At 46.4% G+C, this 23736-nt stretch overlaps 1 protein-coding gene across 3 annotated transcripts in view; it reads right to left on the bottom strand.

The window, feature by feature from the left end:
- Positions 1 to 23736, bottom strand: part of arhgef1a (Rho guanine nucleotide exchange factor (GEF) 1a) — a 118650-nt gene that overhangs the window by 57047 nt on the left and 37867 nt on the right. For all 3 annotated transcript variants that reach the window (XM_034202172.1, XM_034202171.1, XM_034202173.1), the window contains exons 13-15: positions 2629 to 2705; positions 2316 to 2488; positions 1311 to 1378 (exon numbers count right to left, since the gene is read on the bottom strand). In XM_034202172.1, the coding sequence (XP_034058063.1) occupies positions 1311 to 1378; positions 2316 to 2488; positions 2629 to 2705 (318 nt within the window). The remainder of the gene's footprint in view (positions 1 to 1310; positions 1379 to 2315; positions 2489 to 2628; positions 2706 to 23736) is intronic.

The following is a 23736-nucleotide window of genomic DNA, read 5'->3' on the forward strand; positions in this document are numbered from 1 at the left end:
TAAATTCATAATCAAATGAGACAATCTGCAAGAGAATTAGCTATTTTTTGTTATTCTTAATGCTTGTCATTCACACGTTAATAAAAATAAAATAAGCACCAATACATAGCAGAACAATTGTGGCGATGTTCACCTTAATAAGCCTTGTTCAACATAATTTATTTAGCTAATAGCCTACTACAGCGGGCTGCAGGCGAACCAAGTCCGCGTTTCGCTGCATTCCTTGATCTCCAGTTATAACGCCGGACATCCGTCGCCGGGACACTATCGGAGCCGCAGGGGGCTAGCTCCGGCCACCGGGACGCCGGCTGGAGCTAGCCACCACTGGGATAATTGGATCCCCTTTTAACATTTCCTCCCGTTTAGCATTATGGGCGTCATAGCCATAGACCAGGGGTCGGCAACCTTTTTGATATGAGGTGCCATTACAAAAAAAAAATGTTATCAGCATGGCGACGATCGTGAATTATCAACGGGGGGGGGGGGCGAGGAGCTTGACGCTCGTGAACTGTCAAAAGGAGGGCGGAGCCTCGCTGCGGGGAAGCAGTGTGTGGACCTGTCAGCGCAACTTACATGATGCCGAATTTGTAACAACATTCCTTAAAAGGCACAATCACCACAAACACGGCTAAAGGGTCAAGTACAGTAACTACAACTAGCTAACGTTGTAGCCTAGCAGAGTGGACAAGTTGACAACCTGTCCATCAAAGTGACCATGCCCTAATGTGTGCAAAAACGTTAAGACCTAATATAAATAAAAGGGTTGCGTTATAAAACAATCCCCTCAACAATTAATAATCATTAAGGTGGAATCTAACTATATCCCAAATAATTTTATTGCATCCAGGGGTAGAAACATGTTTATTTCTGCTGTAAAGTTGGGCATTTTAACATGGGGGTCTATGGAAATTGATCCTTCCTGCAGTCATCGCCTATCGGCCAATATATGAACTGCAGTTTGTGGCACTTCCTTATTGGCCTCACGGCTCTGCCCCAGAGTTTGCCGCTTTTTGCGAGGGAAGGGGGGGTCAGAGGGACTAGGTATAAAAGTCACGGCTTGCCACTGCAGCTAACAGAGGTGTCTGCTGGTTGGCCAGGGGAAGGAAACTCCCTCCCTCTTAGAGAGAAAAGAGCTAATATGACACAACGTAAAACTTACTAAAGAGCTGAAAATATGTCTGATTTAATATAGATATTAGGCTTTAGGACAAAACAAGAATTCATGAAACAGAATGAAAAGTCGGACCTAAACATTGATGATGCATACAGTAAATGCTGCTTTGAGTGTGTCATAATGTCCGTCTCCTGACCTTTGAGTCTCCTCAGGTGGGCCTTCTGTTCCGTCTCTATGAGGGGGAAGTCCTCTCTCGATGGGCACCTGATCAACCAAAAGCACAGAGCTCACAATTATCATTCATGTGATTCATTTTTGTGTCTGTTTTTTTATACGTAAATTGGACACATAAGAGGCAGAGATACAACAACCATATACAACCACAGTCATGCTGAGGGGTTACGGTTCACAGAGTGGTGCAGTGATGATGTACTGATGTAGGCCGACTTGTAAGATCGCATCAAAAGGGCTCCCTCAACGAAAAGCAATGGGATTGGATTGGAATGTTGCAAAACATTGCACTCAAGCAAACACACTTTCATGATACCTACACCTTTTGTTCATCAGGTTTATATCCATATTTAAATACTACTTTTATAGCGTAAATGCAATCAAAAGAGGTAAAAAGCTAACGTTTAAAAAGGAACTATTACTATCCCGGTGACATGACTGCACAATTACCTAGTCTTATTTAGACACTTTTTACCGCTAACCGCCAACGATACATAGAAGTTTCAGACATTTCAGAAAAAAACATACTGACATATGTCATAGTCCAAATTTCAAATATCTTAAGCTTGTGTTATCACAAACCTTATTCCAGGAAATACACGTTTCTTAAAACCGTTGAATTTTAGGCGAGGGAACAGTAAACTACTGACTCATTTCCAGATTTGGTTTTTAATTGATGACGTATATGATACTATGACAGAACTCAACAAAAATAAATAGATGCATATACAGCTAAAAGAGTGCCACTAATTCAAAAACATGAAGTCCAGATGTTCAATTTGACTATCTGTAGGTGGTTTGTTCTTGTCTTATCAACAAAGCTACATGTAACATTGTAAATGCAATATATTGAGAAGTGAAGTAAATATTAGTTTAAGGGAAAATCTTTTAATATAATGAACAATAGTTCACATAAAAGTATTTTTTCTGCATAGAGAGAAACCTTGTACGTTCATGTGCATTAACCCACTTGCTGACGGTGCGCTGGATGTGGCGGATCCAGACGTTCTTATCTTCTTTGGAGGCAGCGTGGAACTCGTACATCTCAGGAGGAGAGGAGTCGCTGATGAGAAACATGCCTCGCTCCTGATTGGCTATATCCCTCACTATCAGGTTCTGAAGGGACAGCACTGAGGACTTGTCCTAGATCACACACAGGAGGAGGGTTAGCCACAGGAACAATAATAGAGTGACAGTATGGAGAGCTGTCCTTCCAGTCACCTGCACACAAAAATATACATTGGTAGATGCAATGTTGGTGTGTATGTGAGTAAATTTCTTACCAGACATGGGAAGAAGTATCTTTGGTCTTTCTCCTGCAGAAACACCAGGACGTCTGTCATCAATAAGACCGTTGTATCTACAAACACACACACACACACACACACACACACACACACACACACACACACACACACACACACACACACACACACACACACACACACACAGATAACAAGTTAACCAAAACAGGTTCAACTTGTTTCTCCACTATGTAAACACATGTAAACCTGAAGCCACACCCATCACCTAGATACCCTGAAAGAAATCTGAAATTCTTCTGCTGTCATAATATTGTGATTCCAAATCCCAGATAAATGTTGGACAAACCACTACCTGTCATACCCCCGGTGCTTTAGTCCATAATTTCAATGTTTCACGACTGTGTCAATCAATGTATTCCTTTTGACATCATGCTTAGTAGTGCTTTTTAAAAAATAGCTAAAAGTATAGCAAGGTATCAAGGTGCTGGGGGTATCACCTATACATTTTCAATAGATCAATCATAGATAGATCTTATGTTTTGGTCCTAATTTATAGTCAGCACACATTTGCAGGGAGAGAGGTGACAGATACATATTTCTCTGTCGTTGTGGTGCCAGTGGAGAGACAAACAGACACAGGAACGGACACATTATGCTGGGGGTTGTTCAGACAATGAGAATCTGGTTTGAGATGGAAGGAGGAATTGGTGAGCTAAATGTTTAGATGATCTGGTGACTTTGGCCCGGTTTGCTTTAATTGCACAATATTATTGCCTGTCTATAATAATACCCTGTTGCTAACTGCGTGCTAGTAACTGTGAGTTCATATTAAGTGAGCAAGTTAGCAGCTATTATTATACAGTTTGGATGAAAACGTAAGGTTATGTATGGTAACCCATGTTATATAATAATAATAATAATAGATTTATTTTGTTCGCTTTTACAGGTGCTCAAAGACGCTTTACAAATATAGTGAAGGGAAAATAAAAGGAAGGAACAACAAATAAATATATAGTTAAAGTTAAAGTCAAATAATACAAAAACAATCACACATTAAAAGCCAGATTGAAGAGGTGAGTTTTTGTGAGTTTTTTGAAGGTGGTGAGGTCAGTGCAGTCTCTGATGGGTTGTGGGAGTGAGTTCCAGAGGGAGGGGGCAGCGACGGAGAAGGCTCTGTCCCCCCAGGTCCGGTGATTGATGTGGGTGGGGATGGATAGGACATAATGGACAGCGGAGCCCTCTACTGGACTATATGGGTACTCCCCTCGATCCTATCTATGCACGCATTCTTTCACTGAGACTCATACCCGTAGCTGGCCCCCTGGGCGGGCCTACCTGAATGTGCGCGCATCCACCGCATAAGAGGCGGCCTCGCCCGCTCACTGCTATCCCTTTACTTTCTCTTTTAGCTGAGCAGCATAGGGCAGCAGTGCAGGGGCGGTTCTAGGGGGGCCAGGCGGGGCCAGTGCCCCCCTAACACTGACCTCTGACCCCCCTGTAGCCCCCCTAAAAATTAAAAGTGAAAAAAATTAAAAATGTGATTTATTACACGATTTATTGAATGACGGAATAGACGGAACTAACGTTATTCGTCATTCTAGTCGGACCCATTAGAGCGGTGAAATCAGGACCCATTAGAGCGGTGCACTCACTTTCACTGTCCGGCTGAAGCGTGCGAAAAACAAACACTTTTCATCTCGGATCATCAGAGGCTGTTGCATCCAAGAAAGACTGATTGAAACCTACGTTTCGAGAGACTACCACGATAATTGAAGGTGAGTTAAACTATTGTATCCGTGTAATTGTAGATGTAAAGTAGAGATGTAACTGTTCATTGCCTTTATTTTTATATAAATATGGTGTGATTGCAAACATTGCACTATAACTTAAGCTGAAGCTAACAGTAATAACTATAAGATATATCTGAAATAAATAAGTGTACTGAAACAAATACCAGAGGTGGGAGTAAGTCCTACATGTGCAAGTCATGAGCAAGTCTCAAGTCTTGACCTACAAGTATCAAGCAAGTCCCAAGTCACTGTGATGAGAGTCAAGCAAGTCAAGTCAAGTCATACAAAAGTCTGATGAATAAGCCAAGTTTCCGCATTTAAATCAGTTAAAAGACAGTGGTTATGAAAATGGATGTAACCCACACTATGATCTTCATTACATACACAGTTAATCATTTGAAATCTAATTTAGACCGATGACAATCATATTAGATTCATATTAACCCTAGAACTGCAGACAATAAGCTAGGACTCAAAAAGTCTGTTCAAAAAGGCAGAATTCCAGGTAAGGAAATCATATATGGCATTTGCCATTACACATATTTTATTTAAATTTCTGTTAACACTAGAACCGCCAACAGCATCAGCACCTACATATCATTTTCAAATCATTTAATTTGTTCCTCAATAATTTAAAACTCACTTAATTGGGTTAATTTAGAAATTGCTTCAGTTTATCATCATCATAATAATAATAATAATGCATTTTATTTATATAGCGCTTTTCACAACTCAAAGACGCTTTACAGTATGAGGGAGGGTAGACAAACAAGGACAGGCAAACAAGTAAGTATAGTAAAATAAATAATAAATAAATAAAAAGGCAGTCAAGAGGAAGTTGATTGAGAGGGGGGGGGGGGCTTATGGGTAGACAGAGTTGAAAAGCTGTGTTTTGAGGCGGGGACTGAAAGATGTGAGGGAGGGAGAGTTCCAGAGCCTAGGAGCTGCCACCTGAGAAGGCTCTGTCCCCAAAGCTGCAGAGTGTGGATGATCATAAAAGATCAAAAGGTTCAGATGCATGTAACAATAATCAAGGGAATGATGCACTTCTACAACACAACAAACAACATAATTAAACATTTTAAACAAACTATTAAAGTAGATGAACTACATTATTCAAAAGTTTACAGTAACTTCTGATAATAACACAGGGGAAATAACGAGGCATCTCTCTCTCTACTTACAGGAGATTCTCTCTCTCTCTCTCTCTCTCTCTCTTACTCTCTCTCTTACTCTCTTCTCCTCTCATTCTCTCTCTTCTCTCTCTTCTCTCCTCTCTCTCTCTCTCTCTCTCTCTCTCTCTCTCTCTCTCTCTCTCTCTCTCTCTCTCCCCCTCTATCCCCCTCTATCCCCCTCCTGGCAGCCCGTCAGTATCAGAGTTAGTCAAAATGAATCCCTTGGCGGTTCTAGTGTTCATTTACCGTTTTGTCTTCTCTTTGCTTAATCGATTTGAAACCAAGTCTAACGTAGCTTAAACTTAACGTTAGCTTTCTAGCTAACACAACACATGCACGCACCTTTCTCTGTGGGTTTGTTGTAGTGACGAATGAAGTTGGATGTTGTGGTGGTCGTGTCACTGATCTTGATGCTGCAGACCCTGCATACCGCTGTTCTCTTCTTATTACCGTCATCGACAACATAATCCTTGAATCCAAACTTCACTATTTGTGGAGTAAAGCTAGCCGCTGCCATGTTAGCTGAGACTCCTGCCTTCTAGTGGGTTGCCAGGTTTGCGCGCATGGCGCTATAATCACGTTTTTCGAAAACACTAAACGTAATATCTCACTACAAAAACAAACGCCAATATTTAATTTTAAACAGTCAAGTCCTTTCAAGTCATCTGTCTCAAGCTTAAGTCAAGTCTCAAGTCATGAATACCAAGTCAAAGTCAAGTCAAGTCTTTTATCAATGTTAGTCAAGCAAGTCTCAAGTAAAAAAATATGCGACTCGAGTCTGACTCGAGTCAAGTCATGTGACTCGAGTCCCCACCTCTGACAAATACCAATAACTGTATTGCATTGTTTTCTTATGCGCAATTACTTCATACTGTCTAGTTCTCTTTTTCGTCCTGCATTTATTGGGCCCCCCTCAGAAAATAACTGGCCCCCCAGTGGCCCCCCCAGTCAAATTGGTCTAGAACCGCCACTGCAGCAGTGCTCCATAAGTAGAGGGCTCCGCTGTGCTTATATAACATGGGTTACCATACGTAACCCTACGTTATATCTCTCACAGACTCCGCCCTCTACTGGACTCTATGGGTACAGGGGGCGGAGCCCGACGTATACCCGCTCTGCTGTTGTCACAAACGAGCTGAGAACCAAAATGCAATACACGGGAAACCAGGAATAGTCTGTAACCAGCTTTATTAAAGGCAATAGGCTGGTAGGAGACAAAACGGCAGATAGTAGGCAAAGGGCTGGTCGGGGACAGGCGAGGGTTCCAGGAGAAAGCAAGACGGGAGTCGCAGGTACAGAACGGGTCAGGGAGCAGGCGAGGCAGAATAGTCCGGGTACAGGCAGGTACTATATAGGTAACATAAGATAAGAATACACAAGTTTAAATGATTTGTTATTGGTTGTGATCATATTCTAAAGATGTTTGGATTATTGAAAAGTATACAGCTCCCTTTCATAGAGTGTTGAGGGATGTATCCATAAAGTCATTTTGTGCTCAAAGTGCATCAGATTGATGCTTTTAAAGGTCACATGTCATGGCCATTTCCACTGATCATAATTCCATTGTTGAGGTCTACTAGAATAGATTTATACTGTGCAATTTTCCAAACTCACATTGTTTCGCATACAGCATCTCTGTAAACTACGTGTATTCACTCTCTCCACTAAACGGCTCGTTGCAGCTCTTGCTCCCCCCCCCTCCCTGTGAGCCCAGTGTGCTCCGATTGGTCGGGACCAGTCGGGACGTTGTGAATCGCGCTGAGCTCCGTGGAGGTGTGATTTCCTTGTTTAGCGATACACAGCGAAACACAGCCAAACTCACCCTGAGCACACACAAAGTCACGGCCGAAGTAAAAACAATAAGTGTGGCTTGATATTGAGTAAGAAAAAGGTTGATAAACGCTGTGAAAATGGGTCTGCAGAGAGAATTTCGCCGCGATCCCAACTGTCTGTTATCAGCCAGGGAGGAGAGATCAGCAGAGCTGCATGCACTGAGTGTGTGAGGAAGTCCGTGGATTGGTCAATTTGGACCAATCAGCGGGGGCTTAACGTAACGGCTCCGCGGACGTAACATAACGGCTCCACGGATTGGTCCATTTCGTTCCGGATACGACATGACATCAGATATCCCCGGAAGAATCAAATGGATGATGACGTTTCACCAACGAGGCGTTTTGGGGAGGTATTTTCTGTGTTAGAGTTGTACTCGCTACATGGTGTACTTTGAGGGTTTTGACTCTGCACACCGTTTACATGCATAAAAACCTTCATAACACACAAGGGGACGGGTAATAACCGGAAAAGCATGACATGTGACATTTAACTTCAACATTTAAAAAAAATCATACATTTTCTTTTCACTGAAAACTGGTCCCACAGACCCAAACAGCACACAGAGGTTAAAGGTAAGCATATAATAATGTTAAAATGTGCTAAATATATACACTGCAAAAAAACTGAAAAAGAGGAGTAAAGTAGCTCACAACTTGTTTTATTTTTTGAAAGTAGCTCTCATCCTAAAAAAGGTTGGAGACCCCTGTTATAGAACGATATATTTGACCATTTTATTGGAGTGGCGAGGAACAGGTGGGGCTTGAAAAGGCCCCACCTGTTCAAAGTGGGGAATGCCAGAAAAAGTTTGAGAACCACTGTCCTGGTGGTGGAGGGGCGGCGGGAATCATAGGACTCTCCCGGACAGATTTAATCCTAGAAACGTGGAAGGTGGGATGGATCTTCATGTTCCGGGGCAAACTCAGTCGAACCGCTGCAGGGTTAATGACCTTGACAATCTCGAAGGGTCCAATAAACCTGGGCGCTAACTTCTTAGACTCCACCCGAAGGAGAATGTTCTGAGTGGAAAGCCGCACCCTCTGGCTTACCTGGTACACAGGTGCCTTGGTGCGTTGGCGGTTCGCTGATGTGGCGTACCGGTTAGCAGACTGAAGCAGAGTTGTTCGAGCCTGCCTCCAAGTCCTCCGACAATGTCTGATGAAAGCCTGGACAGACGGACAGGTAACCTCCTTCTCCAATGCAGAGAACAATGGGGGTTGAAAACCGTATGCACACTGAAAAGGGGAAAGACCAGTAGCGGAACTGATGAGGGTGTTGTGGGCATACTCCACCCACAGGAGTTGTTTTGACCAGGTCGTTGGATGATCGGAAGCCATGCAGCGGAGAGTGGTCTCCATCTCCTGATTCTTCCGTTCGGTCTGGCCATTGGCCTGTGGGTGAAAACCAGAGGTGAGACTGACCGTCGCCCCGATCAGTTCACAAAACTCCCTTCAAAACACAGAGGTGAACTGGGGCCCCCGGTCGGAAACCACATCAGTCGCCAGACCGTGAATGCGAAAAATGTGGAGAAGAATAAGTTCTGCCGTCTCCTTAGCTGATGGGATCTTAGGCAGGGGTACGAAATGAGCCATCTTACTAAACCGATCTACCACCGTCAAGATGGCAGTATGTCCGTGGGACGGTGGTAGACCAGTCACAAAGTCCAAAGAAATATGTGACAACGGGCGACGTGGGACCGGTAATGGATGAAGGAGGCCAGCTGGCGCTTGGTGAGATGGTTTGTGCCGATTGCACACAGGACATGCGTTCACAAACTCCCGGATGTCAGCCTCCAGCGTGGCCCACCAGAACCGTTGCAGGACCGGTACGTTGAATCCCAGGGTGGCAGGAAAGTCTGGAGCTGTGAGCCCACTGAAGCACCTCAGCCCTCAAAACCTGAGGCACAAACAAACGGTTGAGAGGACAAGAACTAGGACCGGGTTGGTCCACCAAAGCGGTCTTAACCCTCTCCTCAATCTCCCAAGCGAGGACGCCGATCACTCGAGGAGCAGGAAGAATAGTGTCCGGGATACCGCAGGTGTCTCCCTCCCTCCCGAACTGCCGGGACAGAGCGTCGGCCTTCACGTTGCGGGAGCCCGGGCGGTAGGAGAGGAACAAATTAAACCGGGTGAAAAATAACGACCACCTGGCTTGCCGGGAATTCAGTCTTTGTGCCGACCTGATGTATTCCAGGTTCTTATGGTCGGTCCAAACCTGAAAGGGTTGTTCTGTCCCCTCAAGCCAGTGTCGCCACTCCTCCAACGCTAAGTTGACAGCTAGAAGATCCCGGTTCCCCACGTCATAGTTTCTCTCCGCCGGACTCAATCTCCTCGAAAAGAAAGCACAGGGGTGGAGCTTCTGGTTCTCACCAGAACGTTGCGACAGGATGGCCTCCACCCCTACGTCAGAAGCATCCACCTCCACCACCAACTGACCAGCGGGGTCTGGTACTTGCAGGATAGGAGCCGACGTAAACCGGCCCTTGAGGTCCTGAAAATCCTCCTCGGCTGCAGGGGACCATCGGAACATCACCTTGGACTAGGTCAGGGCGGTGAGCGGGGCGGCCACGGTGCTGTAGCCACGGATGAACCGTCTGTAAAAGTTGGTGAATCCCAGGAAACGCTGCAGCTCCTTCCGGGAATCAGGAACCCGCCACGAGGTAACTGCTGAAACCTTAGAGGGATCCATCTCCACACTTCCTTCACCCACGATGAAGCCAAGAAAGGCGACCGAAGAAGTGTGAAACTCGCACTTCTCCGTCTTCACGAAAAGCGAGTTCTCCAGAAGACTCTGGAGGACTGTCTGGACGTGGTGGATGTGTTCTTTGAAAAAATCTAAATGTCGTCCAGATAAACAAAAACATAACGATCCAACATGTCCCGGAGTACGTCGTTCACCAACGCTTGGAAAACTGCAGGGGCGTTGGTAAGTCCAAATGGCATCACCAGGTACTCGTAATGTCCCGAAGAGGTGTTGAAGGCGGTCTTCCATTCGTCCCCCTCACGGATTCGTACCAGGTGATAAGCATTTCGTGGATCCAGCTTAGTGAAGATTGTAGCCCCTTGTAGTAACTCGACATTAACTTACATTAAAAAACTAACATTAAAAAAGGTAACTTGACATTCTTAAATGTACATTAGAAAAGTTAAAATAGCTGATCATGTTATTCAAACAAAACGGCAAAACTGATGAGATGAGTGGCAGGGGATATCGATTCTTCACTGTGACGTCGTTCAGACCCCGATAGTCAATGCAGGGCCTCAGGGTCTTGTCCTTCTTCGCCACAAAAAAAACCCCTGCTCCTGCGGGTGATGTGGAAGGACAAATAATTCCCGCAGCCAGAGAGTCATTGACATAAGTCTCCACGGATTTCCTCTCCGGTGCCGAAAGCGAGTACAACCGGGCCTTGGGTGGGACTGCGCCTGGATGTAGCTCAATGGCGCAGTCATAGGGCCGATGAGGTGGGAGAGATGTCGCCTTAGCCTTGCTAAAAACCTCCTTAAAGTCCAAATATTCTGCCGGAACCCCTGTGACATCCGGAACCAGGTTCATATCCACAGATAGTTGAGGTGCGGCGGCCTGCTTGAGGCAAACCTGATGACAGGAGGAACTCCAACCTAGGATGGACCCAGTTGCCCAGTCAATGTTCGGGTTGTGGCGGCGGAGCCACGGATAACCCAAAATGAGAGGAATTTGGGGGGACCGTAGCACATGAAACTGGATTGTCTCATGGTGGTTCCCCGACATGAGCATATTGACCGGTGTCGTCTGGTGTGTCACCGTTCCCAGCAGGTGACCATCCAAAGCATTAGCCGGTACCGGCTGGAGCAGCCGAACCTGTTGGATGCCCAGCTGTAGTGCGAGCTCCTCGTCAATCATGCTGACATCTGATCCAGAGTCGATAAAAACAGCCAGAGCCTGAGATTTGCCTGTCAGGAGGAGTCGAGCATGGCACAAGGGTCTTAGATTGGGGATCAGCTCAGAGGTTTGGCCCACCAGTATACTCCCCATTACTGATGAGCTCTGCCTTTTACCGGACAACGAGAAACCATATGTCCAGCCTGACCACAGTAAAGGCAAAGATTACCTCTTCAACGTAATTCCCTCTCCTCAGAGGTAAGACTGGTACGACCCACTTGCATGGGCTCCACCTCCCCGTACCGTGAGTCAGAGTAGGAATGGGAATTCTCCGCCGAAACCGGAAGTCCAAATCTCCCGGAAACCGGAAGTTGTTGTCGTGAGTAGCTTTCCGGCGTTCCCACACGAGGCTCTGGAGCGTATCCAGTCGGGCCAGGGGCTGGAGCGAACATCGGAGCTGCGGGCGGAGGGACGGTAGCAGCCATGGTAGCGGCTAGCTGTTGTACGGTGGCGGCCATCTGCTGCATCTGGGAGGTAAGGTAAGCCAGCGTTTGTCCCTGGGTTGAGGTTTCCTGGTGGGTCTCGGTAGCTAAGGTAGCTATCGTGACCTCCTGTCTTTGGATGGCATCCTCAACACTCTCAAAGCGGTCTCTAGGAGACCCGGTGTTTGCTTGGTCCATTTCTGGCCAGATCGTTCTGTCACAAACGAGCTGAGAACCAAAATGCAATACACAGGAAACCAGGGATAGTCTGTAACCAGCTTTATTAAAGGCAATAGGCTGGTAGGAGACAAAACGGCAAAGATAGTAGGCAAAGGGCTGGTCGGGGACAGGCGAAGGTTCCAGGAGAAAGCAAGACGGGAGTCGCGGGTACAGAACGGGTCAGGGAGCAGGCGAGGCAGAATAGTCCGGGTACAGGCAGGGTCAGGAAACAGGCGAGGCAGGCTGGTCAGGGACAGGCAGGGTCGAAACCGGGAGAGCAATCTGGAGGATAATGCAGGAAAGACTGGCATGTTGCAAAGTACGATCTGGCACTGAGGTGAAAGTGAAGTGGGCCTAAATACTAATGGAGCTGATATGTGTAACAGAGTGAGAGAGGTGACTAAGGAATGTTAATGCAGAAAATAGGTGAGTGAGAAAGCAGACTGTGACAGCTGTCCCGCGAGAATACCGCTCCATTCCCCTGTTTCAGACCGGCTTTCTGTTTAGCAGCCGCTGCGCCTCTCTCACCTCTCCCTCGGCCGTAGCCAAGGAGAGAAGAAAAAGAGGCTGCGGCGGGCCGGGCACACCCTGACACGCTTACCCCGCGGAGGTGTGCCATAACGTAGAGAATTTCCTTCTCCTGTCTTAATGCAGGGGAAAGGAAAAACCCCAGCCCCTATGGGCCCATGTGCACGTTACATCCCCCCGGGCCGGGGGCCCGGGAAACATAAGCACATTACGTCTGGGGAGGGGGTCAGATGCCCACTGACCCACAGCCCCCCTCTCCCTCCTCACCAGTTGCCCCAGCAAGCACAGACGATGAAAATGAGCCAGACATGTCCAAGAGATAAAACCAGTGGCGGCCGGCCCATAGGGTTTGATTATCATTGAAAATAAAAAATAAATAAAAAAATATATTTAAAAAAATAAATACAATTATTTTTATTTTTAATGAACAAGGTAAATATTATATAGTTGGTATCAATAAAATGTATAATCTACGATAAAATCTCGTTTAAAATTGTGTTACGATGTCTAAAGTTACTGATAAGTCACATGTTTCCTGCCTGGCCGCAGTGTGTATCATTACCCTCTCTCGTCTGGGCGCTAAGAAAGGAGCCCTCAGCCAGAGCAGCAGCAGCTAACACATCGCTGACTGTTGCTATCTGTGAACTATGCCACCGAAACATAATTTCAGCCAATCATCGTCGTCAGATCTGATGGTCATAGGGCGCCAATTTCAGCGCCCAATGCAGTCTGTGAATTGTTTGGACTCGTATCCAAGGTGACGCTACAGTTGATGAGGATGGCTGCGTCTGCAGGTGGAGACTCCGGGTGCTAGTGGATCGCCAGAGCTGTAGATTAACATTTACATGCTTATTGTAGTTGTAAGTGCAATGCCTGTAGCACCATGGAGCATATGTGTGGGCTGGAGCTGTATTTTACAGGAAAGGAGTGAGCAGAGGGTGGAGTTGTCGATTCTTGTTCAGTTTTCATCTTCCTCACCCTCTCAGACTTTGAGTTGCGCGCACTGCTAAAGAGACGCGCTACCATGAAAACCAAACAATTGTGTAGCTGTATTAAAGTCCAAGTGGAAACAGTCGTGAGTAAATCTGATTTTGTCAGAAATCGGGAGAAATGCAGGAGAAATATGACCCGGGAGGAAACCTGGAGAGGGCAATGAAATCGGGGGTCTCCCGCGAAAATCGGGAGGGTTGGCAAGTATGACACACACACACACACACACACACTCACACACACACACACACACACACACACACACACACACACATAATGTTCGTATTTAGTCTCCTGATTTTAAATGGGAATTCAATCATTTGAGTGTTCCCAAAGCACCAGTGTTCTGCAGTTTGTGTGGGTCTACTTTATACTGTAGAAACTATGTCCAGGACAAGGTATTTGGAAGTTTTGGAAGATTCATAGCTAACCACACTGAATATTATGGATTACCCCACCTCCCTCTAAAATCACCAGAAGTCATAATTTAAGGGGTCTTCCGGGGGAGCATCCCCCCGGACCCCCCCTAGTATGGTTTGGTCACCATTTCCATAGCCCCACCAAAAATAGTTTACACCAGCCGCCACTGGATAAAACTTAATGAAGGGACCTGGTGTTGACCAAGATGCCGCCGTGCATATGTCCTCCACACTTATGCCATCAAAACCTGTTAAGCCTCCCTCTCCCCACTATGGGGGGGGAGATTAAAACCCCCCAACTGAATAGCCCTCGACCTGAACGTACTCCTCAGGCTCTTAGGCACAAAGGAGGGGTTCGGTCTGAGTGTCGCACCGCTTTGGTCACCCCGGATGTTTAAACAACTCGGGTGCACTGATATAGCGGTTAACTCAGACACTCTTTTGGCTGACGTTAAGGCAAGTAGCAATGCTGTCTTCCATGACAGTGCTTTCAGGGAGGAGAGCTCCAGAGGCTCAAATGGTTCTGTGACCAGAGCCTCGAGCACCAGCCGCAGGTCCCACTGCGGGGCAGAGGCACGCACCACTGGTGTCTGCTGACCCCTCGCAAAAACCGCAACATCAGCGGCTGGGCAAAAACTGACCTGTCGCCAAATCCCTCATGGCAGGACGAGATGGCTGCTGCATACACTTTCACTGTGGAATGAGCAAGCCCTCTGTCCACCAACAAGTACGAAAAAAATAGATCCCAATTTTACAAGATAGGGGCTCTATTTTTCGCTCCTCACACCATCGCCGGAATCCTAGCCACTTTGGCCTGTAACAGGCTGTGGTGGATCCCGCTCTAGCTGCCTGGATAGACTGAATAACACTATCAGACAATCCACCCTGCCTCAGCCTATCCCTCTCAGGAGCCACGCCTGGAGAGGGTGGTCCAGAGTGGTTAACGATCCGATTACACCTGCCTCCTGAGAGATCGCCCCCTAACTTGGGGGAGCGCCCATGGACTGGCCCACCTTCATCTGTGTCATCTCTGAGTACCACGGCGCCCCCACGCGACCTGGTGCTACCAGGATGACTGACAGACGTTCCCGCCTCACTCTCCCCAGGAGAGGGAGAATGAGACGCAGCGGTGGAAAGGTGTAAAGCAGCTTCTCTGGCCATGGCTCGTGTGCAACGCATCTACCCCCAAAGGGGGGTCATTGCTCAGAGCCATAGTTCGCAGTGGGTGTTGCGCCGGCTGGCGAACAGATCCGCTTCACCACCTCCGGGTGAAGCGCCCACTCGCCTGGCAGGGGTCCGCCCCTCAGCATGAGGTCGGCCCCCCTGTTCTCCAGACCCGGAATGTGGAGGGCTCTCAGAGATAACACCACCTCTGCAGCCCCTAACCACAATTTCCCCGCTGCCACTGTGGTGCCGTTGTCGCTCCTGATCATTACATGTTTTCCCTGGATTAGGGGTTTGAAATGTTGGAGGACTAATACTACTGCCCGCAGATCTAGGAGGTCGCTGTGCCGTGTCTCTGTTAGAGACCAGCGCCCCCCTATAGCTTTCCCCAGGCAAAACGCAAATATTTTCTGTGTTTCGGAGCAATCTCAACATGAAAGTAAGCGTCCCTCAGGTCGATGGTTGTAACCCAATCGCCTGGCTGCACCAGTCCCAGTAACTGTTTGTATAGTTAACCTCTGGAATTATCTGCGTGCAATGTGGAGATTCAGACTGTGAATCACGAATGGGCCTGAATCCGCCTGTCTTTTTGGGAACCAGAAAGTACAGGGAATAATGCCCCTCTGTCTTGCGTGCACACAGCAGACACTGCCTGTTTTTGCACCAAGGCCTGAACCTCTCCCTCGGGATGATAGCTTTGCCTTTCTTATGCCTGTGAACGGAGGAGGGATGCTGCAAAAGTAGAGTAAATAACTCAATCTCAGCGTCCTGTTTATCTACTCTGTTAACACGCAGCTGCGTTTCCCATTCCCATAACACTGTGTTAGGGGATGTGCAATCAACTGTGGGGCCCCAGCAATAAAGCTGTGGTACTCTCTGGCGACCCGCCCCGCCGCAAAACTCCCCAGTGACGGGAAGCTCTGCCCATGGGGGGTCGACACAGAAAAGGGCAGAATCTCCACTGAGGTCCTTGAACGCACCGCGGCGCACTCCCGTGGGAGCGCGTGCTCCGCCATAATTGTTTCGCAACCCCGCTACGCCGGCCATATGTCCCTGTACCCGCATAGCGCGGTTTATCACTCTCACCCGCGCATTCGCACTAGCTGCCTCCTTAACTGGAGTTACAACTTGGGCAGCGAGTGGGGAACTGTACTGTCAACATTACGTGGCTGTGTGGGTGTGTGGAAAGAAGAGACACTCAAAACTGGAATACATTTGATCTTTTTTATATTGAAAAGAAGATTTTGTAACCAATGGGTCAAACAGGGAGGAGGTGGAATTCGCCCTCATGTCCTGGCCGGAGAAATCACCTCTCTCCGCCGGGACGCTTCCTCCCACCGTCAGTCCACTCCTGGAGGACAGAGCTCCCCACCCGGTACCCCTTGGCTGCGGTGGGGGCCGGAGCAGAAGCGCAGCAAAATACTTGAATATCTTATCCAGATATACAAGCCTCTCACGGTCACGGGCTGCTGGGATGGCGAAGACGAAGGGCACTCCCTGCACGAGGTCCTCCATCTCTACCACGTCAAGCTCTGGGTCCCACTGGCGAGACGTAACACCCCTCGAACACCGCCACTCTGTGCAGGCGGCTGGATCGGGTCAATAGCCGACAGGCGCTGCAGACTGCCGATGGAGGCAGGTTAGCTGCCGCGTGGTCAGACCCCAGACACTCGATACACCGAGTCTGGGGATCATCACTTCCGATAGAACCCGGACACAAAGGACACGGGCCCTCCTCAGGTGAGTCCATATTCGATTGTCCGAAGAAAAACGTTTCCTTGTTGTTTTCTATCCTGTTATCTCTCGCTCAGTTACTCAAATAGCTGCTTAGCTGAAAGAGAAAGGGATAGCAGTGAGCGGGCGAGGCCGCCTCTTATGCGGTGGATGCACGCGCATTCAGGTAGGCCCACCCAGGGGGCCGGGTATGAGTCTCAGTGAAAGAATGCGTGCATAGATAGGATCGAGGGGAGTACCCATTGAGTCCAGTAGAGGGCGGAGCCTGTGAGAGATATAACTTGATTCTGGTCAATTTCAACATTTAGAACTATTTCTTCCTTTTTCAATAGCAGACTGTTTCTAAGGACACTCTGATCAAGGGACCACACCCATTCATGTCAACCAGTCAAGTAAGTCAATATACTGTCCGCTGTTAACTCCATCAGAAAAAACTGTCCCCAGTATAAAAGGAAAATAATAACAACAACACAAGGGAAGGAAGAGGTTCAAGACACAGAGGGCCTTTCTCATTTCTCTAACTCCCCTCCTCGACTCCTATCCTCGAGACTTAGTCCCGCCCACAAGAGATGCGAGCAGAGGAGCCGAGGAGGGGAACCGATGAGAGAGGAGGGGAAGCAGCAGGCGGTTAGAGAAATGAGAACTCCTCTCCTCTGAGTGGTCATTTTAAAGAGACGTCCATTAATGATGACAGGAGGCACAGCAGCCCTCTGTCTGATGGACAGATGTGTTCATGATGACTTATATATTTACTTTGATTCATTCACAGTGCGGTATAATGAGACAATAACAGGCTACAGATGCGGACACACAGACACACATATATATATATATATATATATATATATACACTGAACAAAAATATAAATGCAACACTTTTGTTTTTGCTGCCATTTTTCATGAGATGAACTCAAAGATCTAAAACATTTTCTATATACACAAAATAACCATTTCTCTCAAATATTGTTCACAAATCTGAATAAATCTGTGATAGTGAGCACTTCTCCTTTGCAGAGATAATAATAATACATTTTATTTTTAGGCGCCTTTCATGACACCCAAGGACACCGTACAATTTGTTAAAAAAAAAAATTAAATAAAAAAAACGCTAATAGGCAACAGAACATGATAAAAACACAAACAGGAAATCATGGAGGAGACAGTCAAGTGGACACAAATGAAACATATAATGGGGAGCACTGCAGTGAGTAGGCAGATTTGAACAGGTGGGTTTTTAATTGGGATTTGAATATGGTGATTGTGTCTGACTGTCGGATGTGCGGGGGAGGGAGTTCCAGAGTCTGGGAGCAGTGCAGCTAAAAGCCCGAGCACCCATGGTGACGAGGCGTGCGGTGGGGACGGTCAGACTCAGCAGACCAGCAGAGGAGGAGCGGAGGGAGCGAGAGGGGGTGTACTCCTGAAGAAGGTCAGCCAGATAGGGGGGGGGGCCAGGTTATGTAGGGCTTTGTAAGTGAGCAGTAGGTTTTTGAAGTTGATACGGGATTGAACAGGGAGCCAGTGGAGTTGGATGAGGATGGGGGTGATGTGTTCGGAGGCCTTGGTGCCGGTGATGATCCGGGCTGCGGAGTTCTGTATGATTTGTAGTTTATTGATGAGCTTGGTGGGTATGCCTGAGAGGATGGCGTTACAGTAGTCGATGCGGGACGTGACAAATGCATTGACCTGGGGCCTCATTTATAAAGGGATATACGCTCAAAAAATGGCGTACGCCAGTTTCTATGCAATGTTTGCGATTTATAAAATACTAACTTGACGGGAAAACGTGCGGTCCTCCACGCAAACTCTAACCCATGCGTACGCACTAAGCACAACAACGGGAGAGACGAGAAACTGCGACACCGTTGGCAGAAGGAAGAATGGAGAGAAATATGTGGAAATAATACCATAAATAAAATGTTACCTCTCATTCATCATATATGAAGAATTCATTTTCAAACATTGATTAAAGCCAATCTTAAAATGATGAAACAAACGCCTGTTTGAGACTCCTCAGTGCACACAAAAACATAACTTGGAGAAATAAATAAATACGGATATGTTATTTAAAACTGTGTTCATTAGATAGATACACACTCCTACCACAAGGTGTCGCTACATAGTTGTGACCTATGTTTAAATCCACATGTACGGTAAGGGACCCGAACAAGACCTCTTGATTAAACTTGGCTAACACTTTAGCATGGAGCACGAGTCAGTTCATTAATAGACCAACAAACAAAACATGGTACCAGGAGTAAATTATGAAGTAAAATAAAAACACATTAAGTGAGGAGTTGTGACAAGCGACATGGATTCATTAAAGCCACCGGAGACGCTAAAACTTTCGGGAAATGTCGACAGCAACTGGCGGACCTTCAAGCAGCAGTTCCAGCTTTACATCACGGCCATGGGATTGGAAACTAAGCCGGATGCTAGGAAGGTAGCGCTACTGCTAACTATAGCAGGCCCACAGGCGATAGAAGTGTACAATACTTTTGTGTATGAATAGCAGGCTAATAAAGACAAACTGGATAAAGTGCTCGAGAAATGTGATGCCCACTGCTCTCCCAGAAAGAACGAAACATACGAGAGATATGTATTCCGTTCACATGTGCAGCAGCATGAGCCTTTTGATAGCTTTCTGACTGACCTGAAGCTAAAAGCACAGTCATGCAACTTTGCTACGCTGAGGGACTCCATGATACGGGACCAGATCGTTTTTGGCGTGGAGGATAAAAAGGTCAGAGAAAGGCTGCTAAGGGAAACGGAGCTGACATGTGAAGCAGCTATAAAAATCTGCCATGCAAGCGAGCTGTCCCAAATGCACGTCAGGACTTTCAGCGAGATGGCGGGCGCGGCTAACGTGAGTGATGGCGCAGCAGTTGGTGCGGTCTCCGGCCAAGGCAACAGGCGCGCACAGACGCGGCCTACACAGCGGTCGGAAGAAGGGACATTCAGCTGTAAGCACTGCGGCTCGAAGCACAAACCACGACAGTGTCCGGCATTTGGTAAGCAATGCTCTAATTGCCAGAGCCAGAACCATTTTGCTAAGCAGTGCTTCTCAAAAGGAAATGAGAGGAAGACAGGAAAGTCTGTAAACATAGTGGAAGACGATGATTTAAGTGAGACATTTTTTGTTGGCATGGTGAACTGTGAAACTGAGCAAAAAGAGGTTAATGCAATCAGAGAAGACAAATGGATAGCTCCACTGATGATTAACGGGACAATAATAACTATGAAACTGGATACTGGTGCAAAAGCAAACCTGATGAGCCTGTCTGACATCAAGGCAATGAAAGATAAGCCACAAATTTTAAAAAGAACACAGGCACTAAAAGATTATAATGGAAAGAAAATCAACAGTTTGGGCGTGTGCATATTAAAGGTAACCTCAAAAGGTAAAGTGCACCACCTACTTTTCTCTGTTGTCGCTGATGGACTTGATTCAGTGCTGAGTGATAAAGCATGTGAAGATTTGGAACTTGTCAAGAGAGTGTATTGCATCAACACAACTGTGAGTACACCAAATGACTCAATTAATTGTATAGTACAGAGTTATGCAGATGTGTTTAAGGGTTTTGGTGTGTTGCCCTTCACATACAAAATCCAGCTCAAAGAAAATGCACAGCCAGTTGTGCATGCTGCAAGAAGAATTCCAGCGCCACTCAGAGATCGCTTAAAGAAAGAGCTCGACAGAATGACAATGCTCGGAGTGATACAAAAAGTTGAGGAGCCAACAGACTGGGTTAACTCGATGGTCTGTGTAAAGAAGAAAAGTGGTGATTTAAGAGTGTGTATGGACCCAAAAGATCTTAATGAAAACATCAAGCGTGAACATTATCAGATACCCAAGCGTGAGGAAATCACAAGTGAAATGGCAGGTGCCAGCTTCTTCACAAAGCTTGATGCGTCCCAAGGCTTTTGGCAGCTGAAACTGGATGAAAGCAGCACCAAATATTGCACCTTTAATACACCATTCGGCAGATATTGCTTCCTCAGACTGCCCTTTGGGATCATCTCAGCATCTGAAATATTTCACAGAGCGATGGAGCACATCATTGAGGGGCTGGATGGTGTTCGAGCATATGTTGATGACATCATTGTGTGGGGCTCTACACTACAAGAACACAATGAGAGGCTGAAAAAGGTGCTGGAGCGCATACACAAGTATGGACTCAAGCTTAACAAGAGCAAATGCGAGTTTGGAGTTCAAGAAGTTGTCTTTCTCGGAGACAAGCTCACTGCACAAGGTGTACAAGCTGACCAAGAAAAGATCAGAGCCATACAGGATATGCCAAGGCCCACAGACAAGACAGGTGTACTTCGCATTATGGGGATGGTCAACTTCATAGGTACATTTATTCCAAACCTATCTGCAAAGACATCTTGCATCCGTGAGCTCCTGCACAAAGAACATGAGTTTAAATGGACAGTCAAACATGAGCAAGAGTGGAAAACACTCAGACAGACACTCACAACTGCACCTGTATTGACATTCTTTGACCCAACAAAGAAGATTAAAGTTTCAACAGATGCTTCAAAGGATGGAATAGGCGCAGTGCTCCTCCAAGTTGAAGGCGAGCATTGGAAACCAGTGGCCTATGCATCCAGGTCAATGACACAGACTGAGTGCAGATATGCTCAAATAGAAAAAGAATGTCTGGGACTGGTTTATGGCTTGGAGAAGTTCCACAGCTACGTTTATGGCCTACCTTCATTCACAGTAGAGACAGATCATCGTCCACTTGTATCCATCATTAAAAATAATTTAAGTGAAATGACACCAAGGATACAGCGTCTCATGATGAAGATGCAGAGATATGACTGAGCTGATCTACACACCTGGAAAGCACCTGATACTTGCTGACGCTCTCTCACGAGCACCTACAGCCAACTGAAGAGGATGTGAAAAGTCATGTGAACATGGTGTCTGCTGCGCTTCCTGTATCAGACACAAAGTCCAGACAGATAGCTGAAGAAACAGCAAAAGACACAGAGCTGCAGTGTGTCATTGCAAATATGCAAAATGGATGGCCTGTAGGTTCCTGTCCGCTCTTCTACCATCAGAGGTGGACTGAGTGTCGTGGATGGACTATTACTGAAACAACACAGGATTGTCATTCCACGCGCATTGAGACAGGAAGTACTAAAAAAAATACATGAAGGTCATCTGGGTGTTGAAAAATGCAAAAGACGGGCGAGAGACAGTGTTTTCTGGCCTGGAGTAAATAAAGACATGGAGAGACTGATTGGTGCGTGTGACACATGCCAGACACACAGAAACAAACAGACTAAAGAGCCCATGATAGTGACTGATGTGCCAACAGCACCATGGGTTAAAGTTGGAATGGATTTGTTTCATCTCAAAGGTAAAGACTATTTAGTGGTCATTGACTATTACTCAAACTTTCCTGAAATGGCACTACTATCAAACTCATCATCAACATGTGTCATAACACATTAAAAATCAATTTTTGCAAGACATGGCATACCTAACACAGTAGTGAGTGACAACGGACCGTGTTTCAACAGCAGAGAGGGGCAAGAATTTGCGGAACAGTATGACTTTAAGCATGTGACCTCAAGTCCTCATTATCCACAGTCAAATGGGAAAGCTGAAAAGGGAGTTCACATTCTCAAGCAACTTCTAAAGAAAGCTGATGAGAGTGGCTCAGACCCATACATTGCTTTACTCAGCTACAGAGCCTCACCTCTGGAGTGTGGACTGTCACCTGCTGAACTTCTGATGAATCCTAAGTTGCGCACCACACTGCCAAGCTATTCAAAGCAAAAGAGACACCCAAAGCTGCAACACCAACTACAACAACAAAAGATGAAGCAGAAAACATGGTATGACAAAACAGCTAAGCAGCTTCCATTGCTCTCAAGTAATGACACAGTCAGGATTGAGGGTCCTGATGGATGGATTACTAAAGCCACTGTTCTTCAGGAAGTAGCACCGCGATCTTTCACTGTGAGGACAGAGGAAGGACAAATCTTCAGATGCAATCGTCGCAGTCTTATGAAAACAAAAGAAGCTGGTCAACAGCTCAGTGAATCCATCATTGAGTCTGAGTTCACACCTTCACCACAGACAGACTGTGATACTAACACTCCAAGTGAACATGTGGTCAGAAGATCTACAAGGGAAATCAGAAAACCAGATAGACTGAATCTGTAATTGAGAGACTGATTTAATGGATGTTAAAATGGTGTAAATGTTTAGACAATTTCCAAGTGTGTGCTAGTTAGCATTCTGAGTACATTTAGACCATATGTTTATTTGTTATGGCATGGTAGAGAAATCAAAATGTTTGGTTAAAATTGATGTTGCACTATTTGTTTATATTACCTCAAAGAAAGGGGGATGTGTTGATTAGATAGATACACACTCCTACCACAAGGTGTCGCCACATAGTTGTGACCTATGTTTAAATCCACATGTACGGTAAGGGACCCGAACAAGACCTCTTGATTAAACTTGGCTAACACTTTAGCATGGAGCACGAGTCAGTTCATTAATAGACCAACAAACAAAACAAAAACCACCTCGAATGTGTTGTGTTAATGTTATGAAATGTTTTCTCATAAATGATGCGGTAAGCAGAAGGACAGAATTACGTCTAAACTGACGCCGTTTTGCATTTCTATAGGTTGTAGATACGAGCATTGTTGGGTTTGCTGGAAATGTAGACCTGGGTATCGTCGGCGTAACAGTGGAAATGGACATTATGATGACGGAGGATAGTGACAAGGGGGAGTAGGTAGATAATAAACAGGAGTGGACCCAATACTGACCCCTGAGGAACACCATGTGAGACAGTGGAGCAGCTTGACCGGTGGGTGCTGAGACGGACATATTGTTTTCTGTCTGTGAGGTTGGATGAAATCCATGAGAGTGCAGTACCAGTGATCCCAATGTCTGCCAAACGTTTGA

Source organism: Gymnodraco acuticeps, unplaced genomic scaffold (genome assembly GCF_902827175.1).
Source record: "Gymnodraco acuticeps unplaced genomic scaffold, fGymAcu1.1, whole genome shotgun sequence".
NCBI classification, from domain to species: domain Eukaryota; kingdom Metazoa; phylum Chordata; class Actinopteri; order Perciformes; family Bathydraconidae; genus Gymnodraco; species Gymnodraco acuticeps.